Source organism: Entelurus aequoreus, linkage group LG07, assembly GCF_033978785.1.
Source record: "Entelurus aequoreus isolate RoL-2023_Sb linkage group LG07, RoL_Eaeq_v1.1, whole genome shotgun sequence".
NCBI classification, from domain to species: Eukaryota; Metazoa; Chordata; class Actinopteri; order Syngnathiformes; family Syngnathidae; genus Entelurus; species Entelurus aequoreus.
In genome coordinates this window covers 77,719,243-77,743,176 of record NC_084737.1, presented here as the reverse complement: position 1 = coordinate 77,743,176, position 23,934 = coordinate 77,719,243, and the positions used below count along the sequence as shown (strand labels likewise).

The following is a 23,934-nucleotide window of genomic DNA, read 5'->3' as shown; positions in this document are numbered from 1 at the left end:
GTTATTTATTTCGCTACTTGCTTCTTTGCTATCACTTTTACCATCATATTTGTACATATCGTATTTGCTGATGTTGCTCTATTGTTGTTGTTGTTGTTGTGTTTGCTGAATGTTTTCTTTTTGCATTTTAGTCATCCTTTTTGCTTCGCAAAATTTGCATGTGTTTGATGGTTTTTGTGTTCGTGCATCGCTGCATGTTTGGCCTCGATGGCCGCCGTACTTTTGTCCCCGGTTATAATTTTGAAGTGGTCATACGGTAAACAAACAACATGAATGGATGTCCTACTCCAGAGGTGTCAAAGTGGTTTTCACTGAGGGCCACATTGCAGTTATGATTGCTCCACCCTAACAAGCTTGATAATATTCCCTCCAGATTCCTCAGGGACTCTGCCTCCATCATTGCCCCGATCATCACGCACATAATAAACCTATCAATTACACAAGGCCAAGTACCAAAAGATTTTAAGATTGCAAGAGTAACTCCCCTCTTTAAAAAAGGAAGCAAATTGGAACCTGGCAACTACCGACCTGTTTCTATTCTCAGTTCCATTTCGAAAGTAATGGAAAAAATAGTTTATGAACAGGTCGATAGTTACCTTGCCACTAATAAACTCATGTACAAATTCCAATCCGGCTTCAGAACTAACCACTCCACTGACACATGCCTTCTCTATCTGAGCGACCACATCAAACATGAGGTGGACGCGGGCAAATACTGCGGCATGGTCATGCTGGACCTTCAGAAGGCCTTTGACACCGTTAACCACGCTATACTGTTGGATAAGCTCAGAGCAATCGGATTTAACAAAAACTCATGGAGCTGGATGCAATCTTACTTGGAGGGGAGGGAGCAGGTGGTAGAGGTGAACGGCACCGTGTCCCCCCCCCCCCCTCTCTGTGAGCTGTGGAGTCCCCCAAGGCAGTATATTGGGACCTTTACTGTTCCTAATATACATAAACGACATGTCATCGGCATGCGACTGTGAATTGTTTTTGTTTGCGGATGACTCTGCCTTGCTGGTATCCGGCAAGGACAAGTCACAGGTGGAGAAAATCCTCAGTGCTGAGCTCTGTAGAACTTGCACCTGGCTCGCTGACAACAAGCTATCCATACACTTGGGTAAAACAGAATCCATCCTGTTTGGGTCCCACATCAGCCTCAAGAAAGTCAATGACTTCACTATAAAAGTGGGTGACATTGTTATCATCAGGAAAGATGAGGTCACCTACCTAGGTTCCATTCTAGAGGCTAACCTTTCCTGTGATGAAATGGCAACCAAGGTAATCAAAAAGGTTAACCAAAGAACGAGATTTCTCTACAGAATTTCCTCTCTGGTCAACAAAAGCACCATGAGGATTCTGGCGGGAACTCTCGTTCAACCCTTTTTCGATTACGCATGCACCTCCTGGTACCCTAGCACCTCCAAAACCCTCAAATCTAGACTCCAAACATCCCAGAACAAGCTAGTCAGGTTACTGCTAGACCTCCACCCCAGATCACACCTCACTCCTACCCACTTCTCTAAAGTGGGCTGGCTCAAGGTGGAGGACAGAGTTAAACAACTTGCACTGAGCCTAGTCTATAAAATCCGCTACACCTCCCTGATACCGAAGTACATGTCAAACTACTTCCTTAACGTAAATGACCGTCATAACCACAACACCAGGGGGAGCTCCACTAACCACGTTAAACCCAGATTCCGAACTAACAAAGGTCTTAACTCATTCTCTTTCTATGCCACATCAATGTGTAATGCGCTCCCAACAGTTATAAAACAAAGGGCATCTCTATCCTCCTTCAAAACCGCAATAAAAGTTCACCTCCAGGCAGCTACAACCCTAAACTAACACCCTCCCCGGATTGCTAACAATCAAATGTAAACAATCAAATGCAGATACTTTTTCTTATGCCTTCTGATCTCTCTCTCTCTCTCTCTCTCTCTCTCTCTCTCTCTCTCTCTCTCTCTCTCTCTCTCTCTCTCTCTCTCTCTCTCTCTCTCTCTCTCTCTCTCTCTCACTCTCTCTCTCTCTCTCTCTATGTCCACTACTTGATGTCCATATCCTACCCCCCCCCACCCCTCCACACCCCTGATTGTAAATAATGTAAATAATTCATTGTGATTATCTTGTGTGATGACTGTATTATGATGATAGTATATATGATAGTATATATCTGTATCATGACTCAATTTAAGTGGACCTCGACTTAAACAAGTTGAAAAACTTATTCGGGTGTTACCATTTAGTGGTCAATTGTACGGAATATGTACTTCACTGGGCAACCTACTAATAAAAGTCTCAATCAATCAAAAAAAAAAATGGGCCGCAGAGGGCCGCATTCCAACAGTGAATACTATTACCGTATTTTTCGGATTATAAATCGCAGTTTTTTTCATAGCGATTTATACTCTGGAGCGATTTATGTGTGAAATTATTAACACATTACCGTAAAAAATATCAAATAATATTATTTATCTCATTCACGTAAGAAACTCGGCGTATATCAGCAATCGTCACACACACACGTCAACCAATAAAAATTTGGCATGGCAGAAGAGCATTGTGAAAAAAAAGATGCTACCTGCTACTACTTCCGTACCTATGAAAATTGATCGTTTCAACATTGGCGGTAACTTATAAAAACTGAGAAGGGCTGAAGAAAAATGGCACCGAAAAAGGAAATCATATACTGCAGGTTACAAGCTGGAAATAGTGAAATATGCGGCAGAAAACGGCAATCGAGCAGCAGAAAGAAAGTTTGGAGTAAGCGAGAAACTTGTAAGGGACTGGCGAAAAGCGGAGGCTACTCTTACTGAAATGAAGAAAAGTAAAAAAGCTAATCGTGGGTTAAAAGCTAGGTGGCCACAGCTCGAGGAACGAATTCACAAATGGGTGCTTGGGAGGGGCTTGTCAACCTTTCAAATGTCTATTCTTGGTGTTGGATTTTATCAAATAAATTTCCCCCCAAAAATGCGTCTTATACTCTAGTGCGACTTATATATATATTTTTCCTTCTTTATTACCGTATTTTTCGGAGTATAAGTCGCTCCGGAGTATAAGTCGCACCGGCCGAAAATGCATAATAAAGAAGGAAAAAAGATATATAAGTCGCACTGGAGTATAAGTCGCTTTTTTTTTTTGAGGAAATGTATTTGATAAAAGCCAACACCAAGAATAGACATTTGAAAGGCAATTTAAAATAAATAAAGAATAGTGAACAACAGGCTGAATAAGTGTACGTTATATGAGGCATAAATAACCAACTGAGAACGTGCCTGGTATGTTAACGTAACATATTATGGTAAGAGTCATTCAAATAACTATAACATATAGAACATGCTATACGTTTACCAAACAATCTGTCACTCCTAATCGCTAAATCCCATGAAATCTTATACGTCTAGTCTCTTACGTGAATGAGCTAAATAATATTATTGGATATTTTACGGTAATGTGTTAATAATTTCACACATAAGTCGCTCTTGAGTATAAGTCGCACCCCCGGCCAAACTATGAAAAAAACTGCGATTTATAGTCCGAAAAATACGGTATCAGACATTTTTTTACGCATTTCATTAGTAGATTTTTTAAAAACTAAAATGTAAAAAAATATATGGTAAATTTGAATAATTTCACCTCAAAATGTTGTGTATATTACTGTAAATGGAAAAACAGTACTGCTGTTTATATGGTAAAAAAAAGAAGAAAAAAAAGGCAGCTCAGTTGCCATAAATTTATTGTTGAATTGACATTAGTTTTTTTTTTACTGTAAATAAAAAAAAATGCAATTTTACAGTAAAATTTCGACACCTGAGCTGCCAGTTTTTTTTTTATTTTATTTTTTTTACTGCAAATCAACACCTGTAGATTTTTCGGTGTATTACTGTAAATGCCAAAACGGCACCACGGTTTATTACAGTAAAAAAAAGTACTCTTTTTTTCATTTACAGAAAAACGCTGTAAAAACCACAGTAAATTTCACAATTTTACCATGAAATCTATTGATACTTTTACATTGCACATTTTGATGGATGACTTGCTTTGGAAATCAGTATCATGAGTATTTTTTTAAACATTTTTTTAAATGGTTTGAATGTTTGATGGTATATTTTTGCATAATTAGACACAATTTAAGTTAACATAATTTGTGATTACATGGAGTACATATATTTTTTTTCACCCAAAATATAACGAAATAATAAGTTTAGTAAGAAAAGTTACAGTACTTCATTGATACATATTATTTCCAGGATTTCGAGGGCCAAACACAATGAAGTGGCGGGCCACATCTGGCCCCCGGGCCTTGAGTTTGACACCTGTGTTCTACTCTATTCCATTGAGGCGTAAGCTGCCTGCTGCTAGACAAATATGTGTTTTAATGGTAATCAATGTGTTAGAGATGTGATTTGATTATTTTGCATATCATCCACTGCTTCTTGTCCTGCCTAAGTGTGAACCCTGCCTGTGACGTCATGGTTCTGCACACATCTATGCCGAGTCTACTGACACACCCAATCATGGTATTTCTCACCCTCTCATCGATGCCCTCTGGTGGAAGCAGGTTCCAACAGTCATGAGCTGCAGCTAAAAAGTGTTTTCATCCTGTTTTACTGTATTTTCTGAGGAGGGCGGTGGCTGGAGCCTATCCCAGCTAGCTGTCAGTCCCAGGACTAAAATCTATTTTTTTTTTAAATAATACAAATGCATCTTTTTAGACTGTGGGACTTCACAGAGAAAGGCCCGAACAGACTGATTCAAACCTGTCAAAGTTTTTGCAGCAACCACTGTGCTGTTGCAGCAATTTCCTATTTCACATGCAAAACAGGAAAAAAAAAATTCACGTGAACTGCAACGGATAATGTTTCATCATCACGGCTTGTTTGTAAGCGGGATTACTCAAAAACAAAACTGATTTCCAGGAAAACAGTGCACGTATTACAAGTCACGGTGCAGATCTAGAAAAAAAAAGGTGCAACATTCAGAAACTGCTTGCTTTTAGATTTGTGAATATTTCAAGATAGGACTTTTGTCAGTGATTAATGCAAAAAAAAAAAAAAGCTCCTAAAATACAGTACAGGCCAAAAGTTTGGACACACCTTCTCCTCATTCAATGCATTTTCTTTATTTTAATGACTATTTACATTTTAGATTGTCACTGAAAGCATCAAAACTATGAATGAACACATGTTGAGTTATGTACTTAACAAAAAAAGGTGAAATAACGGAAAACATGTTTTATATTCTACAAACCCTGTTTCCATATGAGTTGGGAAATTGTGTTAGATGTAAATATAAGCGGAATACAATGATTTGAAAATCATTTTCAACCCATATTCAGTTGAATATGCTACAAAGACAACATATTTGATGTTCAAACTGATAAAAAAAATGTTTACGCAAATAATCATTAACTTTAGAATTTGATGCCAGCAACACGTGACAAAGAAGTGGGGAAAGGTGGCAATAAATACTGATAAAGTTGAGGAATGCTCATCAAACACTTATTTGGAACATCCCACAGGTGAACAGGCTAATTGGGAACAGGTGGGTGCCATGATTGGGTATAAAAGTAGATGCCATGAAATGCTCAGTCATTCACAAACAAGGATGGGGCGAGGGTCACCACTTTGTCAACAAATGCGTGACCAAATTGTTGAACAGTTTAAGAAAATTCTTTCTCAACCAGCTATTGCAAGGAATTTAGGGGTTTCACCATCTACGCTCCGTAATATCATCAAAGGGTTCAGAGAATCTGGAGAAATCACTGCACATAAGCAGCTAAGCCCGTGACCTTCCATCCCTCAGGCTGTACTGCATCAACAAGCGACATCAGTGTGTAAAGGATATCACCACATGGGCTCAGGAACACTTCAGAAACCCACTGTCAGTAACTACAGTTGGTCGCTACATCTGTAAGTGCAAGTTAAAACTCTACTATGCAAGGCGAAAACCGTTTATCAACAACACCCAGAAACGCCGTCGGCTTCGCTGGGCCTGAGCTCATCTAAGATGGACTGATACAAAGTGGAAATGTGTTCTGTGGTCTGACGAGTTTTTTGGAAACTGTGGACGTTGTGTCCACCGGACCATAGAGGAAAATAACCATCCGGATTGTTATAGGCGCCAAGTGTAAACGCCAGCATGTGTGATGGTATGGGGGTGTATTAGTGCCCAAGACATGGGTAACTTACACATCTGTGAAGGCGCCATTAATGCTGAAAGGTACATACAGGTTTTGGAGCAACATATGTTGCCATCCAAGCAACGTTACCATGGACGCCCCTGCTTATTTCAGCAAGACAATGCCAAGCCACGTGTTACATCAACGTGGCTTCATAGTAAAAGAGTGCGGGTACTAGACTGGCCTGCCTGTAGTCCAGACCTGTCTCCCATTGAAAATGTGTGGCGCATTATGAAGCCTAAAATAGCACAACGGAGACCCCCGGACTGTTGAACAACTTAAGCTGTACATCAAGCAAGAATGGGAAAGAATTCCACCTGAGAAGCTTCAAAAATGTGTCTCCTCAGTTCCCAAACATTTACTGAGTGTTGTTAAAAGGAAAGGCCATGTAACACAGTGGTGAACATGCCCTTTCCCAACTACTTTGGCACGTGTTGCAGCCATGAAATTCTAAGTTAATTATTATTTGCAAAAAAAAGTTTATGAGTTTGAACATCAAATATGTTGTCTTTGTAGTGCATTCAATTGAATATGGGTTGAAAAGGATTTGCAAATCATTGTATTCCGTTTATATTTACATCTAACACCATTTCCCAACTCATATGGAAACGGGGTTTGTAGTTTCTTCAAAATAGCCACCCTTTGCTCTGATAACTGCTTTGCACACTCTTGGCATTCTCTCGATGAGTTTCAAGAGGTAGTCACCTGAAATGGTTTTCACTTCACAGGTGTGCCTTATCAGGGTTGATTAGTGGAATTTCTTGCTTTATCAATGGGGTTGGGAGCATCAGTTGTGTTGTGAATGAGAAGGCGTGTCCAAACATTTGGCCTGTACTGTACATATTACAGTATTACTTGCTGGCCACTTCAATTGCTTGTATTCTGACACGTGACTTCTTCCTGGAAGTGCAAGCCAAGATGGCTGTTGACAGCAAGCAGCACGCAAACTATCTGAGTACAAAAGAGGCTTAAGTCTTCCTGCAAAAAGCAGATACGAGCCAAAAATCGAACTATGCAATGGAATAGATCTCTATACTTTACCAAAAAAAGATGTGTCGAGTGATATCAAGGATGATCTGTCGGGCGCGTTCCCAGATATATCAAACTATTGTGCTCCAGACACTATTCTACACGACAAAACAGATGAAAACTTGGAAAAGCATGGAGGTCTACAACTTCTTTGTGTGTGGTTGGGTCAAGGAAATATGCATGGTTTTTGCTCGGGTGAGGTTGCATTTCATGATTTAACTTTAGGTTTAAATAAGCCGTGTTTGTTGCTATTGTTGCACGCACCGTTTATGAGTAGGCGTGTTTTTCCCCGTCTTTATCAAAATGTAAGTATCGATGTCAACATTGTGTAAGTGCTGAAAGCTTCATTTATCATTGCTGCCTTTGGTAAAAGCTGAACTCTTTTAGGTTTTGCTCATATTGGATTTCTATTATTTGTACTCGCCGAGTTGGTGCTTTACGAAACACTCGTAGCAAACATGTGATTTAAGAAATACAAATAATATCAAGATAATACTTCAATGAGAAATAATGAACATAAAAGTACAAAACCCAAAACCAGTGAAGTTGGCACGTTGTGTAAATCGTAAATAAAAACAGAATGCAATGATTTGCAAATACTTTTCAACTTACATTCAATTGAATAGACTGCAAAGACAAGATATTTAATGTTCGAACTGAGAAACACATTTTTTTTTGCAAATAATCATTAACTAAGAATTTAATGGCAGCAACACATTGCAAAAAAGTTGGCACAGGGGCATTTTTACCACTGTGTTACATGGCCTTTCCTTTTAACAACACTCAGTAAACGTTTGGGAACTGAGGAGACACATTTTTGAAGCTTCTCAGGTGGAATTCTTTCCCATTCTTGCTTGATGTACAGCTTAAGTTGTTCAACAGTCCGGGGGTCTCCCTTGTGCTATTTTAGGCTTCATAATGCGCCACATATTTTCAATGGGAGACAGGTTTGGACTACAGGCAGGCCAGTCTAGTACCCGCACTCTTTTACTATGAAGCCACGTTGATGTAACACGTGGCTTGGCATTGTCTTGCTGAAATAAGCAGGGGCGTCCATGGTAACGTTGCTTGGATGGCAACATATGTTGCTCCAAAACCTGTATGTACCTTTCAGCATTAATGGCGCCTTCACAGATGTGTAAGTTACCCATGCCTTGGGCACTAATACACCCCCATACCATCACAGATGCTGGCTTTTCAACTTTGCGCCTATAACAATCCGGAGGGTTCTTTTCCTCTTTAGTCCAGAGGACACAACATCCAGTTTACAAAAACAATTTGAAATGTAGACTCGTCAGACCACAGAACACTTTTCTACTATGCGTCAGTCCATCTTAGATGAGCTCAGGCCCAGAGAAGCCGGCGGAGTTTCTGGGTGTTGTTGATAAATGGCTTTCGCTTTGCATAGTAGAGTTTTAACTGAGAACAGAGCTACCTTGACCACCACACATATTTGATGGTAAGGACGTGACGTCAATAAAATCAAAGCAATAGGCAAAAGAGCTGTCGGAAAAATTTAATTAAAACCAGCGTTTCGTCAAAATAAACTTTGCAATGAACTGCATTGGCTGAAGGCCTGATGAAACTTTTCTAAACAAACTCCACTAAACATCAGTAGCTGCATTTTTAGTTTCATGAGTGAATCCCGCAGATGTATTTACCTCTGCATGCACTTTAAAATGTTGCTACTCTTTTGGTTTCAGTGGTATTATTGCTAGCATACCGCTATAACATTGGTTCTGTTGCTGCTGTGTCGCACACTATACTCTTAAATAGGGATGTCCGATAATTAGAGATGTCCGATAATATCGGTCTGCCGATATTATCGGCCGATAAATGCGTTAAAATGTAATATCGGAAATTATCGGTATCGGTTTTTTTGATTATCAGTATCGTTTTTTTAAATTGTATTTATTTATTTATTAAATCCACATAAAAAACACAAGATACACTTACAATTAGTGCACCAACCCAAAAAACCTCCCTCCCCCATTCACACTCATTCACACTAAAGGGTTGTTTCTTTCTGTTATTAATATTCTGGTTCCTACATTATATATCAATATATATCAATACAGTCTGCAAGGGATACAGTCCGTAAGCACACATGATTGTGCGTGCTGCTGGTCCACTAATAATACTAACCTTTAACAGTTAATTTTACACATTTTCATTAATTACTACTAGTTTCTATGTAACTGTTTTTATATTGTTTTACTTTCTTTTTTATTCAAGAAAATGTTTTAAATTTATTTATCTTATTTTATTTGATTCATTTTTTTAAAAAGTACCTTATCTTCACCATACCTGGTTGTCCAAATTAGGCATAATAATGTGTTAATTCCACGACTGTATATATCGGTTGATATCGGTATCGGTTGATATTGGTATCGGTAATTAAAGAGTTGGACAATATCGGCATATCGGATATCGGCAAAAAGCCATTATCGGACATCCCTACCGATAATGGCTTTTTGCCGATATCCGATATTCCGATATTGTCCAACTCTTTAATTACCCATACCGATATCAATCGATACCGATATCAACCGATACCGATATATACAGTCGTGGAATTAACACATTATTATGCCTAATTTGGACAACCAGGTATGGTGAAGATAAGGTCCTTTTTAAAAAATAAAAATAAAAAAAAAAGATAAATAAATTAAAAACATTTTCTTGAATAAAAAGAAGGTAAAACAATATAAAAACAGTTACATAGAAACTAGTAATGAATGAAAATGAGTAATATTAACGGTTAAAGGTTAGTACTATTAGTGGACCAGCAGCACGCACAATCATGTGTGCTTACGGACTGTATCCCTTGCAGACTGTATTGATATATAATGTAGGAACCAGAATATTAATAACAGAAAGAAACAACCCTTTTGTGTGAATGAGTGTAAATGGGGGAGGGAGTTTTTTGGGTTGGTGCACTAATTGTAAGTGTATATTGTGTTTTTTATGTTGATTTAATAAAATAATAAAAAAAAACAATAAAAAAACCCAAAAAAACCCGATGCTGATAATAAAAAAAATGATACAGATAATTTCCGATATTACATTTTAAAGCATTTATCGGCCGATAATATCTCTACTAGTAAACATAAATGAACAAGTGATCATTAAGAGCAACATTTTCCATTCTACTTTAAGCGGTGCACATCGTTATTAAAGTAAAAAAGTTCCTGCCTCTTTGTGGTTTAAAGAAAAGTGTGTTTATTTTTGTGGCTGCAGCTAAGTAGTAGTAGTGTCATACTGACAACTGGTTGTTATATGTTTGCAGAAACTACATTTGATGGGCTAAATTAGCATTAGAATATTTTGTCAAATGTAATACAGGTATATGGAAAAGTAATCAGTCCACAGCAGTGGACACGAAAGCCATTAAGGTGACGTTGTACACCTTTGTCCCATCACCTTTTACTGTGAGAGGCACACACATCTGCACCACTTCATTGGGCTGGAACAAACACAATTATATTTTTTAGAAGCATTTATCATTCTTTTTTTAAATTTTTTTTTTTAGCTATGAACAATAAGTAATCTCCTCACCTTGTGTCCACTCTGGGGGGTCCACGTGAGTGTGATGGTTCGTCTGGTGCCCGCATCTACCAGACTTTTGCTGGGCTCCACACTGAAGCCTTGCTGCTGCAGGGATGCCAGGTTGTCCCAGAGAAATTCGCAGCCCTGCAATAATTGTTTGTTCCCAAATATTCTGAAGTTGCACAGATTACATTTTGGGCACATATGTGATGGTTGTAAATTCAAGCCCTGAAAATATTACTTGATTACTTGAATTAAAGTAATATCTGGATCGGGATAATTTGGCTTGTTTATAATATATTTATATATATATTTTTTACAGTATATTATGGCAAGCCGTTAAGGAAATTAAATTAAGTCTGAATGGAAATGAGAAACTTTTATATATACTGTAAATAAGAAAGACTTAAGAGTCCGTCTGCTGATCTGAAAAAGAGCCAAAGCCGTCAAAAGAGCTGAGGGACCATCTTCAAAGTGCAATGCTGAAACAAATAATGCAAACAATAAAATGTAACTTCCAGGGCTTGAGATTACCGTAGTCCCGTCGTACCGGGGACGGTAAAAAAATGCACTTTTTATGTATTTATTCATTTTACATTTTATATTAAATGTCTTGGTTTTTCCACCCTCTGAAAATCTTATGAAATGTTTAACAAGCCATCCTATAATAATACAACAGCTATTAATGTAACAAAACAAATATATTTAATGATGTTTTTTTCATTATTTTAACAATAGGCTAACGTATATTACTTTATATAGATTCTACAAGAAACACAAAACTTAAAAACTAAATTATTTACAATTGCAGACACAAGGTTCTTGTTCTGCAGTGCTGTGTGCTAATGTGCTTCGTACACCTGCAGGACCGCAAGCAAGGTCGCAGAAGAAATGCGGACTGGATTTTGAGTGATGTGGGCATTTTCTATATGAACAAGTGGAATGGATTGGATACCGACGCACTAAAGGGGCTCTCTACCTCACGCTATAAGTGAGTGAATAACGACAGGTTATGTGATTATTTATTTTAACTCATATTCGGGCCACTTTATAATGAATATGTCGGCATGTATTTGCAAAAAAAAAAAAAAAAAAAAAAAAATTTTTTTTTTTTTTTTTTTAAAACACCAAATTATTTAGGGGGGCTTAAGAACATTTTAAAATAGGCCTAACAACGCCAATGATATGACCCCTTTAATGCGCCTTATAATCTGGTGCGCCTTTTGTATGAAAAAAATACCTAAATAGACCCGCTCATCGGCAGTGCGCCGATGCGCCCTATGGTCCAGAAAATATGGTACCTTTTAAAACGAGGTTAGATCAATATATATGTTCTGGAAGGCCAACTAGCATGACACAGATCAATATACTTGAATCTTAAATACATAAATCGATCTATCAATCAATCAATCGTTACACCCCTAGTAATTGTCCAGAGAGCAGTTTAAGGACATTTAGTGAAGTTCATCATTTATACCTTCTTGCTGGTCCGAATGCAGCCCACCTCCAGCTCCCTGACTGCAGGCTTAATGGTCCCCATGCTGTAGCTGGCTCGCAGAGTAAGCAGCACAGGGATTTCCATCTCCCCTGACTGCACTACTTGGGGAGAAAACATTGACTCATTTACTCTCATCCAAGGACACTACAGTGGTACCTCGGCTTTTCATACTCCTTGGTTTTTGTATGATTTAGTTTTGAATTAAAATGTTCGCCGAAGATGTTTAGGTTTTCCTACGCTGCCTCTGTTTTAGTACAATTAAACACATGTTTTTTTTTAACCTTTATGCACGCTAAAGATTGACTAATCACACCCACTCTTGGGATCCATCCGCTGACAATAAGCTATCCATACACTTAGGTAAAACGGAAATCAAACTTAAGAAAGTCAGTGACTTCACTATTAAAGCGGGTGACATTGTTATCACCAGGAAAGATGAGGTCACCTACCTAGGTTCCATTCTAGAGGCTAATCTTTCCTGTGATAAAATGGCAACCAAGGTCATTAAAAAGGTCAACCAACGAACAAGATTTCTGTACAGAATCTCCTCTCTGGTCAACAAAAGCACCATGAAGATTCTAGCGGGAACTCTCATTCAACCCTTTTTCGATTACGCATTACCTCCTGGTACCCTAGAACCTCCAAAACCCTCAAATCTAAACTCCAAACATCCCAGAACAAGCTAGTCAGGTTACTTCTAGACCTCCACCCCAGATCCCACCTCACTCCTACCCACTTCTCCAAAGTGGGCTGGCTCTGGGTGGAGGACAGAGTAAAACAACTTGCACTGAGCCTAGTCTATAAAATCCGCTAAACCTCCCTGATACCGAAGTACATGTCAAACTACTTCCTTAACGTAAATGACCGCCATAACCACAACACCAGGGGGAGCTCCACAAACCACGTTAAACCCAGATTCCGATCTAACGCAGGCCTTAACTCATTCTCTTTCTATGCCACATCAATATGGAAAGCACTCCCAACAGGTGTAAAAGAAAGGGCATCTCTATCCTCCTTCAAAACCGCACTAAAAGAACACCTCCAGGCAACTACAACCCTAGACTAACACCCTCCCCCCACCACATCCCACCTCCCCGGATTGTAAATAATCCTACCAAGTCAGACCTACACTGTTTCAATGTCCATTTCTCAGATTATATAATTGTTGATGTCTGAAGTGCTGATATCAACCAAACCTAACCCCCCCCGCCCAACCCCCCCCCCCCCCCCCCCCGGATTGTAAATAATGTAAATAATTCAATGTATATACTCTGATGATTAACTTGTGTGATGACTGTATTATGCTGATAGTATATACACTACCGTTCAAAAGTTTGGGGTCACATTGAAATGTCCTTATTTTTGAAGGAAAAGCACTGTACTTTTCAATGAAGATAACTTTAAACTAGTCTTAACTTTAAAGAAATACACTCTATACATTGCTAATGTGGTAAATGACTATTCTAGCTGCAAATGTCTGGTTTTTGGTGCAATATCTACATAGGTGTATAGAGGCCCATTTCCAGCAACTATCACTCCAGTGTTCTAATGGTACAATGTGTTTGCTCATTGGCTCAGAAGGCTAATTGATGATTAGAAAACCCTTGTGCAATCATGTTCACACATCTGAAAACAGTTTAGCTCGTTACAGAAGCTACAAAACTGACCTTCCTTTGAGCAGATTGAGTTTCTGGAGCATCACATTTATGGGGTCAATTAAACGCTCAAAATGGCCAGAAAAAGAGAACTTTCATCTGAAACTCGACAGTCTATTGACATAATGTTTTTATTATTTCTTGTGATTTTCTTTTTGGCCTTTTCATCAAACATTTTTTTTTATCATGGAAAAATGCCAAATATGCAACATTTCTTGAATTAAATTGGAATATTTGAGGTATGGTAATTACGATCTACAAGTCAATAATTCATGACAACATTAATTTTGTACAGGGGACAAAAAAATATTATTTTTACAGTGTCCACTTAGCTCGAATGAGCGAGAAAGCGGTCAAGACCCGTTTGAGTTTAATGCGTTCACACAAGTCATTTAGAAATATCTGCCATGTTATACACAGCATAACTGCCCAAGATCACTTTCATTGCAAGTGTTTTAATGGCAGTTACATTTATTTACTTCCATCAAAACGCTGAGAATTTTGCATCATTTGCTGACGTCATCTGGTGGTCCAGGAGCGCAATTACACCAAAACAATATTTTCTTGTTTTTCCAATCCAAGAATTCATTAGATTTTGATGATAAAACAAAACAAACAAACAGTAATATATCAGGATTACAGTCTGGTAAAAAAGAAAGATAGCAGTCATAAAGGAAATAGTTTTTAAGAAAAAGTGTGTATACCAGGGATATTCAAGTAATTTGTTTTGGGGGCCACATCTCCAGAAAGCTTAGCTAAGCTAAGTTTTTTGAACTGATCTCGTGGGCCATCAGTTGAATAGCCAGAATGATAAAAACGAGAGGACCTAAAATGGAACCTTGAGGTACACCACTTGTATAACTAAAGAAGTTGAACAAATGACTACTGACTGCATCTGAAATAAAGAAGCTACAGGAACACCTTAGTTACATTAATCACATTGCGACCTGCCAAAAAAGGAGAGGACTTAAAGTGGTGCCTTGAGGAACGCCGCTGTTATGTAAATCACAAGTTTGGACCCCAGTGCACAGTGCTCCAAGTTCCTCTATACAACAGGAGCACTCTATTGTTTTTAGAAATTTGGGCCCTGGACCGCCAGTTGAATAGGACTGGTGTATATTCTATGTATGTATCCTATTCTAACAACATTTCAATCAAAAGCACAATGCAATTTGACAAAACAACTTCCTGGCAAAATTTCGGATCACAAACCTTCAAAATGATGTCACATGAGGAAAACATAAATTCCCGTTTTGGGACTTGTCAAAAAGTCTTCAGACATACTGGGGGACAAATATTATGTACATACAAACATACTTGCCAACCCTCCCGTTTTTAGCGGGAGACTCCCGGTATTCAGCGCCTCTCCCGATAACCTCCCGGCAGAAATTTTCTCCCGACAAACTCCCGGTATTCAGCCGGAGCTGGAGGCCACGCCCCCTCCAGCTCAATGCGGACCTGAGTGGGGACAGCCTGTTCTCACGTCCGCTTTCCCACAATATAAACAGCTTGCCTGCCCAATGACGTCATAACATCTACGGCTTTTAGAGAGTAGAGTGCACAACTGCGCACACAACAAGGAGACGAAGCAGAAGAACGAGGAAGTTACAGACATGGCGACGCCGTCGACGAGCAAGATGAAGGAATACACTTGCAAGTTCCAAAACGAATGGAAACAAGAATTTCAGTTCATCCAGGACAGTTCGAAGGGGAAGGTGTATGTAATTATGTTGCCTGTACATTTTGTAAAACAGACTTCTCCATTGAACACGGTGGCCGAGTCATAAACGGAGGAGAAGTTAAACAGGACAATACTGCCATCTACTGGATAGCCCCCGCAACACTGAAATTCAAGTATTTATTTTATTTATATGTATAATAAAATAAATATATATACATATATATATAGCTAGAATTCACTGAAAGTCAAGTATTTCATACATATATATATATATATATATATATATATATATATATATATATATATATATATATATATATATATATATATATATATATATATATATATATATATATATATATATATATATATATATATATATATATATATATATATATATATATATGAAATATTTGAGTTGGTGAATTCTAGCTGTAAATATACTCCCCTATTAACCACGCCCTTAACCACGCCCTCAACCACCCCGACCGCCCCCCCCCACCCCCCACCTCCCGGTATCGGAGGTCTCAAGGTTGGCAAGTATGATACAAATACACATAATTGTATACATACGCGCACACAGATACATACGCTCCCACATACGTACACAAATACAGTACATACCCACACACACTCAGAGTTTATACATCCACACGCACGTTCACTGTAGAAACATACATATACACATACTGTATACATACACTCATTCATATAATCACGCTTCATCAAACATATTTTAACGTTGTTCCCCGGGGGGGAACTGGGTAACACACTACACACTGACAAAGCTTAACCTATTGTTACTATAACAATCTACAAGGTTAATACAGTTCACTTCTTTTTCTTCCCCTCCATTTATCTGCTTTCTTTTGTATTTCAAGTGATTGATTGATTGGGACTTTTATTAGTAGGTTGCACAGTTAAGTCCATATTCCGTACAGTTGACCACTAAATGGTAACACCCGAATACGTTTTTCAACTTGTTTAAGTCGGGGTCCACTTAAATTGATTCATGATACAGATATATACTATCAGATATATACTATCATCATAATACAGTCATCACACAAGATAATCACATTGAATTATTTACATTATTTACAATCAAGGGTTTGGAGGGGGGGTAGGATATGGACAGCAAGTAGTGGAGAGAGAGAGAGAGAGAGAGACAGAGAGAGAGAGAGAGAGAGAGAGAGAGAGAGAGAGAGAGAGAGAGAGAGAGAGAGAGAGAGAGAGATATCAGAAGGCATAAGAAAAAGTACCTGCATTTGATTGTTTACATTTGATTATGAGCAATCCGGGAGGGTGTTAGTTTAGGGTTGTAGCTGCCTGGAGGTGAACTTTTATTGCGGTTTTGAAGGAGGATAGAGATGCCCTTTCTTTTATACCTGTTGGGAGCGCATTCCACATTGATGTGGCATAGAAAGAGAATGAGTTGAGACCTTTGTTAGTTCGGAATCTGGGTTTAACGTGGTTAGTTATCATTACGTATACGTATTGTTTCATTTGAAACAATTGTATTGTTGATAACAGAAATATTGGTATTATTCATTATCAATAGTGCTATTTCTATTGGTATTTGTATTGCTCCATTTTTAGTGTAGTGAGGTTCATTGTCATTTCTGTCATTAATATTTATTTCACTAACTGCTTCTTTGCTATCAATGAATTACCTTTCTATCCCCTCGGCTGCGCAAAAAAAAATAATTAAAAAATCAATTTAATAAAATCTAATACAAATAAGGCAACAAGAGTAGGGATGTCCGATAATGGCTTTTTGCCGATATCCGATATTCCGATATTGTCCAACTCTTTAATTATATACAGATATCAACCGATACCGATATCAACCGATATATGCAGTCGTGGAATTAACACATTATTATGCCTGATTTGGACAACCAGGTATGGTGAAGATAAGGTACTTTTTAAAAAAAATTTGTAAAATAAGATAAATAAATTAAAAACATTTTCTTGAATAAAAAAGAAAGTACAACAATATAAAAACAGTTACATAGAAACTAGTAATGAATGAAAATGAGTCAAATTAACTGTTAAAGGTTAGTACTATTAGTGGACCAGCAGCACGCACAATCATGTGTGCTTACGGACTGTATCCCTTGCAGACTGTATTGATATATATTGATATATAATGTAGGAAGCAGAATATTAATAACAGAAAGAAACAACCCTTTTGTGTGAATGAGTGTAAATGGGGGAGGGAGTTTTTTTGGGTTGGTGCACTAATTGTAAGTGTATCTTGTGTTTTTTATGTTGATTTAATAAAAAAACAAAAAAAAACAACAAAAAAAAAACCGATACCGATAATAAAAAAAACGATACCGATAATTTCCGATATTACATTTTAACGCATATATCGGCCGATAATATCAGCAGGCCGATATTATCGGACATCTCTAAACAAGAGAAGTATCCAACACTTCTCTTTTGTAAAGTAAATCTGTACAGCAGATATGGGCATCTACATCAACTTTATGATTTGCCTGAGTAGTTGGACAGGACAAAAAAAAAAAAAAAGTCTTTAGACGTAATTTCATCTTGTTGACCCAAATGCTGATTCTGGAGGTTCCAAAATTAAAGAATCATATACAGGCACATCCCGGGCAGCTATGAGCGCATATGGGGTCCTGTGTAAAATGCCAGCTGATACAGGGGCCGGGGAAAAAGGGGCGCGGTTCGTGGGAGTTGTGTGTCTACAACGCTCGCCAGGGATGATGTCACTGTTGTGTTGTTGCTTGCTACAAAAAAATAAAGTTGTGGTTTTGCAAGGCGAAACCGTTGTCGTTTTCACAAGTAAAGTCAAGTCAATGCCGTCACAGACGCGCCGGCCAGTGGGTGCAGATGGACAGCGAAGCTAAAGACGTTACGCGGTGTTTACTTCAGTGTTTACTTTATCACATGATTATGCGCATATTGCAAAATCTCCTAAAAGTCTGCGCTCTTTCACTGCAAGGCGGAGGCGCAACAAAACGGCGGTGGGGATTGCCGGACAGCAGATGACGGCGCCATGTTATGTTTAGCTATTTCTGCAATCCTGGGGAAATCAGGGGTAAAATGAGTGACCGCACTTTGACAAAGAAGGTGAGAAACACCACTGAATTCAAGAAAGAAGTCAAAGTGAAATACGAAGGCGGCGTTCGTGGGTCTAGCCTGCTCACCGCTCATCGCTGTGAGGAGTCTTCAACATGTGTCATTTAAATGTGTTCCCTGCATGTAAAACTAAACACTTTTTTCTAAAAAAAAAAGTGTTTTTCATTCATATTTTTGTGTGTCTGGAACCGATTAATTGTAGATAATGGCGTTTTTGCCGATATCCGATATTGTCCAACTCTTAATTACTTTATATCAACCGATGCCGATATGCACAGTCGTGGAATTAACACATTATTATGCCTAATTTTGTTGTGATGCCCCGCTGGATGCATTAAATAATGTAAAAAGGTTCTCCAAAATAAAACAACTCAAGTTATGGAAAAAAATGCCAACATGGCACTGCCATATTTATTATTGAAGTCACAAAGTGCATTATTTTTTTTTAACATGCCTCAAAACAGCAGCTTGGAATTTGGGACATGCTCTCCCTGAGAGAGCATGAGGAGGTTGAGTTGGGCGGGATTGGGAGAGCAGGGTTGTGGTGGGGGTAGCGGGGGGGGTGTATATTGTAGCGTCCCGGAAGAGTTAGTGCTGCAAGGGGTTCTGGGTATTTGTTCTGTTGTGTTTATGTTGTGTTACGGTGCGGATGTTCTCCCGAAATGTGTTTGTCATTCTTGTTTGGTGTGGGTTCACAGTGTGGCGCATATTTGTAACAGTGTTAAAGTTGTTTATACACTACCCTCAGTGTGACCTGTATGGCTGTTGACCAAGAATGCCTTGCATTCACTTGTGTGTGTGAAAAGCCGTAGTGCCTTTAAGGTTTATTGGCGCTCTGTACTTCTCACTACGTCCGTGTACCACTCCGTAAAGTCATACATTTTACTTTTTGAAACCAATACCGATAATATTACATTTTAAAGCATTTATCGGCCGATAATATCGGCAGTCCGATGTTATCGGACATCTCTAATTAATTGGATTTACATTGTTTCCTATGGGATAAATTGTTTCATTTTTTCTACAATTCGGTTTTCAACAGATCCTTTGAAACGGATAAATAAGAGAACCGAGGTACCGCTGTATAAATGTATATAAATGGGAGATAATGTACCTGCAGGATGAAGTGGACTGGTTATGAGTGGAGGAAGAAGGCATTCAACAGGAATTGTGAGAGGGTCTCCTCCTAGTAGATATGTATTATGTGAAGATGCTGCACCTTTTAGATCCAGAACGCACAGTTTACTCTAGAACACAAAACCACAAGCACATTAATTGAGTTCACTAAAGCAGAACTACATAGTGTTAGTCTTTGGTCACCTTATTGACGAGTTCAATTGTGAGTTGATCAGAATAGTTGACGGATGGGTGATCGGGGTGAAAGGTGATAACTATGTCTTGGCTCTGTCTAGCAGCAATGCATCCTTCCACAGGCACAACACTGAAAACACTCAGTCCGTTGTAGTTTTGAGTCCCTGTACATGACAAGAAAATACACATTACATCACGACTGATGTGTTCTACATATATGTGCCTGTTTTTATGACACCTCAGATACGGTTGATAATAGAATACTGAAAAAATACAACCGACCTAACTACATCACATACATGACGTTACTATAGAAATAAAACTTGAAAATAACTCAACTTGTTTAGTTTTATCGACCTACTGTGCCTATAAGTGCCAGTCCCAGAATGTCGCACTGCGGCATTCAGATGAAAGAACGGTACCGGTACTTTTCAAAGGCAGTATATTACCGATCGCAGTACTTTATCCGTATTGGTATACCGTACAACCCTAATATATATATGTATATATATATATATATATATGTGTACAAACCCCGTTTCCATATGAGTTGGGAAATTGTGTTAGATGTAAATATAAACGGAATACAATGATTTGCAAATCCTTTTCAACCCATATTCAACTGAATGCACTACAAAGACAACATATTTGATGTTCAAACTCATAAACGTTATTTTTTTTTGCAAATAATAATTAACTTAGAATTTCATGGCTGCAACACGTGCCAAAGTAGTTGGGAAAGGGCATGTTCACCACTGTGTTACATGGCCTTTCCTTTTAACAACACTCAGTAAACGTTTGGGAACTGAGGAGACACATTTTTGAAGCTTCTCAGGTGGAATTCTTTCCCATTCTTGCTTGATGTACAGCTTAAGTTGTTCAACAGTCCGGGGGTCTCCGTTGTGCTATTTTAGGCTTCATAATGCGCCACACATTTTCAATGGGAGACAGGTCTGGACTACAGGCAGGCCAGTCTAGTACCCGCACTCTTTTACTATGAAGCCACGTTGATGTAACACGTGGCTCGGCATTGTCTTGCTGAAATAAGCAGGGGCGTCCATGGTAACGTTGCTTGGATGGCAACATATGTTGCTCCAAAACCTGTATGTACCTTTCAGCATTAATGGCGCCTTCACAGATGTGTAAGTTACCCATGTCTTGGGCACTAATACACCCCCATACCATCACAGATGCTGGCTTTTCAACTTTGCACCTATAACAATCCGGATGGTTCTTTTCCTCTTTGGTCCGGAGGACACGACGTCCACAGTTTCCAAAAACAATTTGAAATGTGGACTCGTCAGACCCCAGAACACTTTTCCACTTTGTATCAGTCCATCTTAGATGAGCTCAGGCCCAGCGAAGCCGGCGGCGTTTCTGGGTGTTGTTGATAAACCGTTTTCGCCTTGCATAGGAGAGTTTTAACTTGCACTTACAGATGTAGCGACCAACTGTAGTTACTGACAGTGGGTTTCTGAAGTGTTCCTGAGCCCATGTGGTGATATCCTTTACACACTGATGTCGCTTGTTGATGCAGTACAGCCTGAGGGATCGAAGGTCACGGGCTTAGCTGCTTACGTGCAGTGATTTCTCCAGATTCTCTGAACCCTTTGATGATATTACGGACCGCAGATGGTGAAATCCCTAAATTCCTTGCAATAGCTGGTTGAGAAAGGTTTTTCTTAAACTGTTCAACAGTTTGCTCACGCATTTTGAATGACTGAGCATTTCATGGAATCTACTTTTATTCCCAATCATGGCACCCACTTATTCCCAATTTGCCTGTTCACCTGTGGGATGTTCCAAATAAGTGTTTGAGGAGCATTCCTCAACTTTATCAGTATTTATTGCCACCTTTCCCAACTTCTTTGTCACGTGTTGCTGGCATCAAATTCTAAAGTTAATGATTATTTGCAAAAAAAAAAAAGTTTATCAGTTTGAACATCAAATATGTTGTCTTTGTAGCGTATTCAACTGAATATGGGTTGAAAATGATTTGCAAATCATTGTATTCTGTTTATATTTACATCTAACACAATTTCCCAACTCATATGGAAATGGGGTTTGTATATATATGTATATATATATATATATATATATATATATATATATATATATATATATATATATATATATATATATATATATATATATATATATATATATATATATATATATATATATATATATATATATATATATATATCGTCAGTGTGGGCATCCCTAGTGTAGTGGTAGTGGGTGAGGAGTGTGAAGATATCTTACCTACAACTGGTCGTATCTTGGAGTCGGTGTAACCACCCAACAGTAGGGCCACTCTCTCATCAGCATCCCGAGTGTTGGACGGCAAGAGGCTGTAGAACAGCGCCTTGAAACCAACTGTAACGTCTGAGCTGTTTTGGAGCTGAAAATAATTACATGTTAGGATCAATCTTTTGACGCAACATTGTCGGTATTTACACAGATGTACTTTTTTGCTCAAAGGCTGAAGGCTGAAGGCTTACCTTCAGGACCTGTGAGGTGCTCTCCTTCTCTAGCACGCAGCCAAAATCAAGGAGACCACCAGAGTGGGAGCAGGTGATAGCAGGAACAACACCCTCTCCACGCAGAGTCAGGGCCAGGGTCATCTTCTGACAATGCACCTCCAAAGTCTCACAGAACTAAAAAGCAAAAGGTATTTGTCGGTGTTCTGGCCTGATCTACTAAGACCCATATAGCACGCTAAACAGTGTGTGCAAATGATACAAATTTGTGTACCATTACCGAGCATGTTGTGTGTGATCTACTAAGACGTAGACATGCGCGTACAATTAATAACAGGTGCAGACCGCCCCATTTAAATGGGGTTTAAGCGTGTACTGTATGCAGCTTTCACCATGGATACACTCATTTACTGCACATTCATGTTATCATGCTCCCACCTATGGTGTTTTGCTATGTTTTGAAACATGCAGCAAACCACTTTTTCTGGATATTTTAGAAGCAGTCCTGCAGGGCATCGACAAAGGAACCCATTTTTTTTTAGCATGCTGAAAGTGCACTCAAGGGAAACGCTGGCACAAACAGCCAGCATGCTCTGGAATGTTCCAGGCACAAGAAAATGCATATTGCAAGAAGTTTTTTAATTGGTATACAATATCTCCTATGTGAAAAATGGACATGATTTAAAAAATGCCACCAGAACTAACATTTTGTCATGTTCTGTGGTCATGTTTTGTTTGGTTATGTTCTGTTGGTTTCTCTTTTAGTTCCTGTTTATGCTCCCTTGTTTGGTCACCATGTCAACTTAATAGTTTCACCTGTCTCACGTGTTGGACTCACGCACCTGTTTGTAATCAGAGAGACTATTTAAGCCTGTCGTTTTCAGTTGGTCGTCCTGGCGACGTTGACATTATCATGTTTATTCCATAGCTTATGCATCTCTGCTCTTGTTACAGTAAGTGTTTTTTTGTTTCATGTCCATAGTTCTGCCTTAGTGTTAGTTTTGTTCCCTGCATTAAGTTGTGCCTCCGCTGTGAGCGCCTTTTTTTGTACCCTTTTGTTTTTACTAAGTTAGTCTTAATTAAAACATGTATATACCTTCAAGTCATGTCCAGTCAAGTCGATTTGCACCATGGGAAAACAATCCACGCAGTAATTTGCGTCATCATAGTCCACGTCATGACACATTTATCAATAACATTTTTTTTTAAACCAGCCTGTTAAGTCATCCAGCAGCTATAAAATTAAAAAATGATATTGCTGAATAGATGATACGACTGATATTTTCATTTTGGTCGTCCATCTATGTTGACAAGCATACATAGGATGGAATAGCAGCAGCATTACCTTCTTTTTTACAGCCATTTTTGCACAACTGCAAGTTTGCACTAACATTTCAGACGTGCTAAATAAATACGCTAACAGCTGCCGCAGAACA

At 38.6% G+C, this 23,934-nt stretch overlaps 1 protein-coding gene across 1 annotated transcript in view; it reads right to left on the bottom strand.

Annotated features, from left to right (window-relative positions):
- Positions 1 to 10,398: 10,398 nt before the first annotated feature.
- Positions 10,399 to 23,934, bottom strand: part of cfap74 (cilia and flagella associated protein 74) — a 119,196-nt gene continuing 105,660 nt past the window's right edge. Inside the window, 7 exon segments of the mRNA XM_062054726.1 lie at positions 10,399 to 10,676; positions 10,769 to 10,903; positions 12,237 to 12,358; positions 19,819 to 19,951; positions 20,025 to 20,179; positions 22,281 to 22,419; positions 22,520 to 22,675. Coding sequence (XP_061910710.1) covers positions 10,572 to 10,676; positions 10,769 to 10,903; positions 12,237 to 12,358; positions 19,819 to 19,951; positions 20,025 to 20,179; positions 22,281 to 22,419; positions 22,520 to 22,675 — 945 coding nt within the window. The 3' untranslated portion in view covers positions 10,399 to 10,571.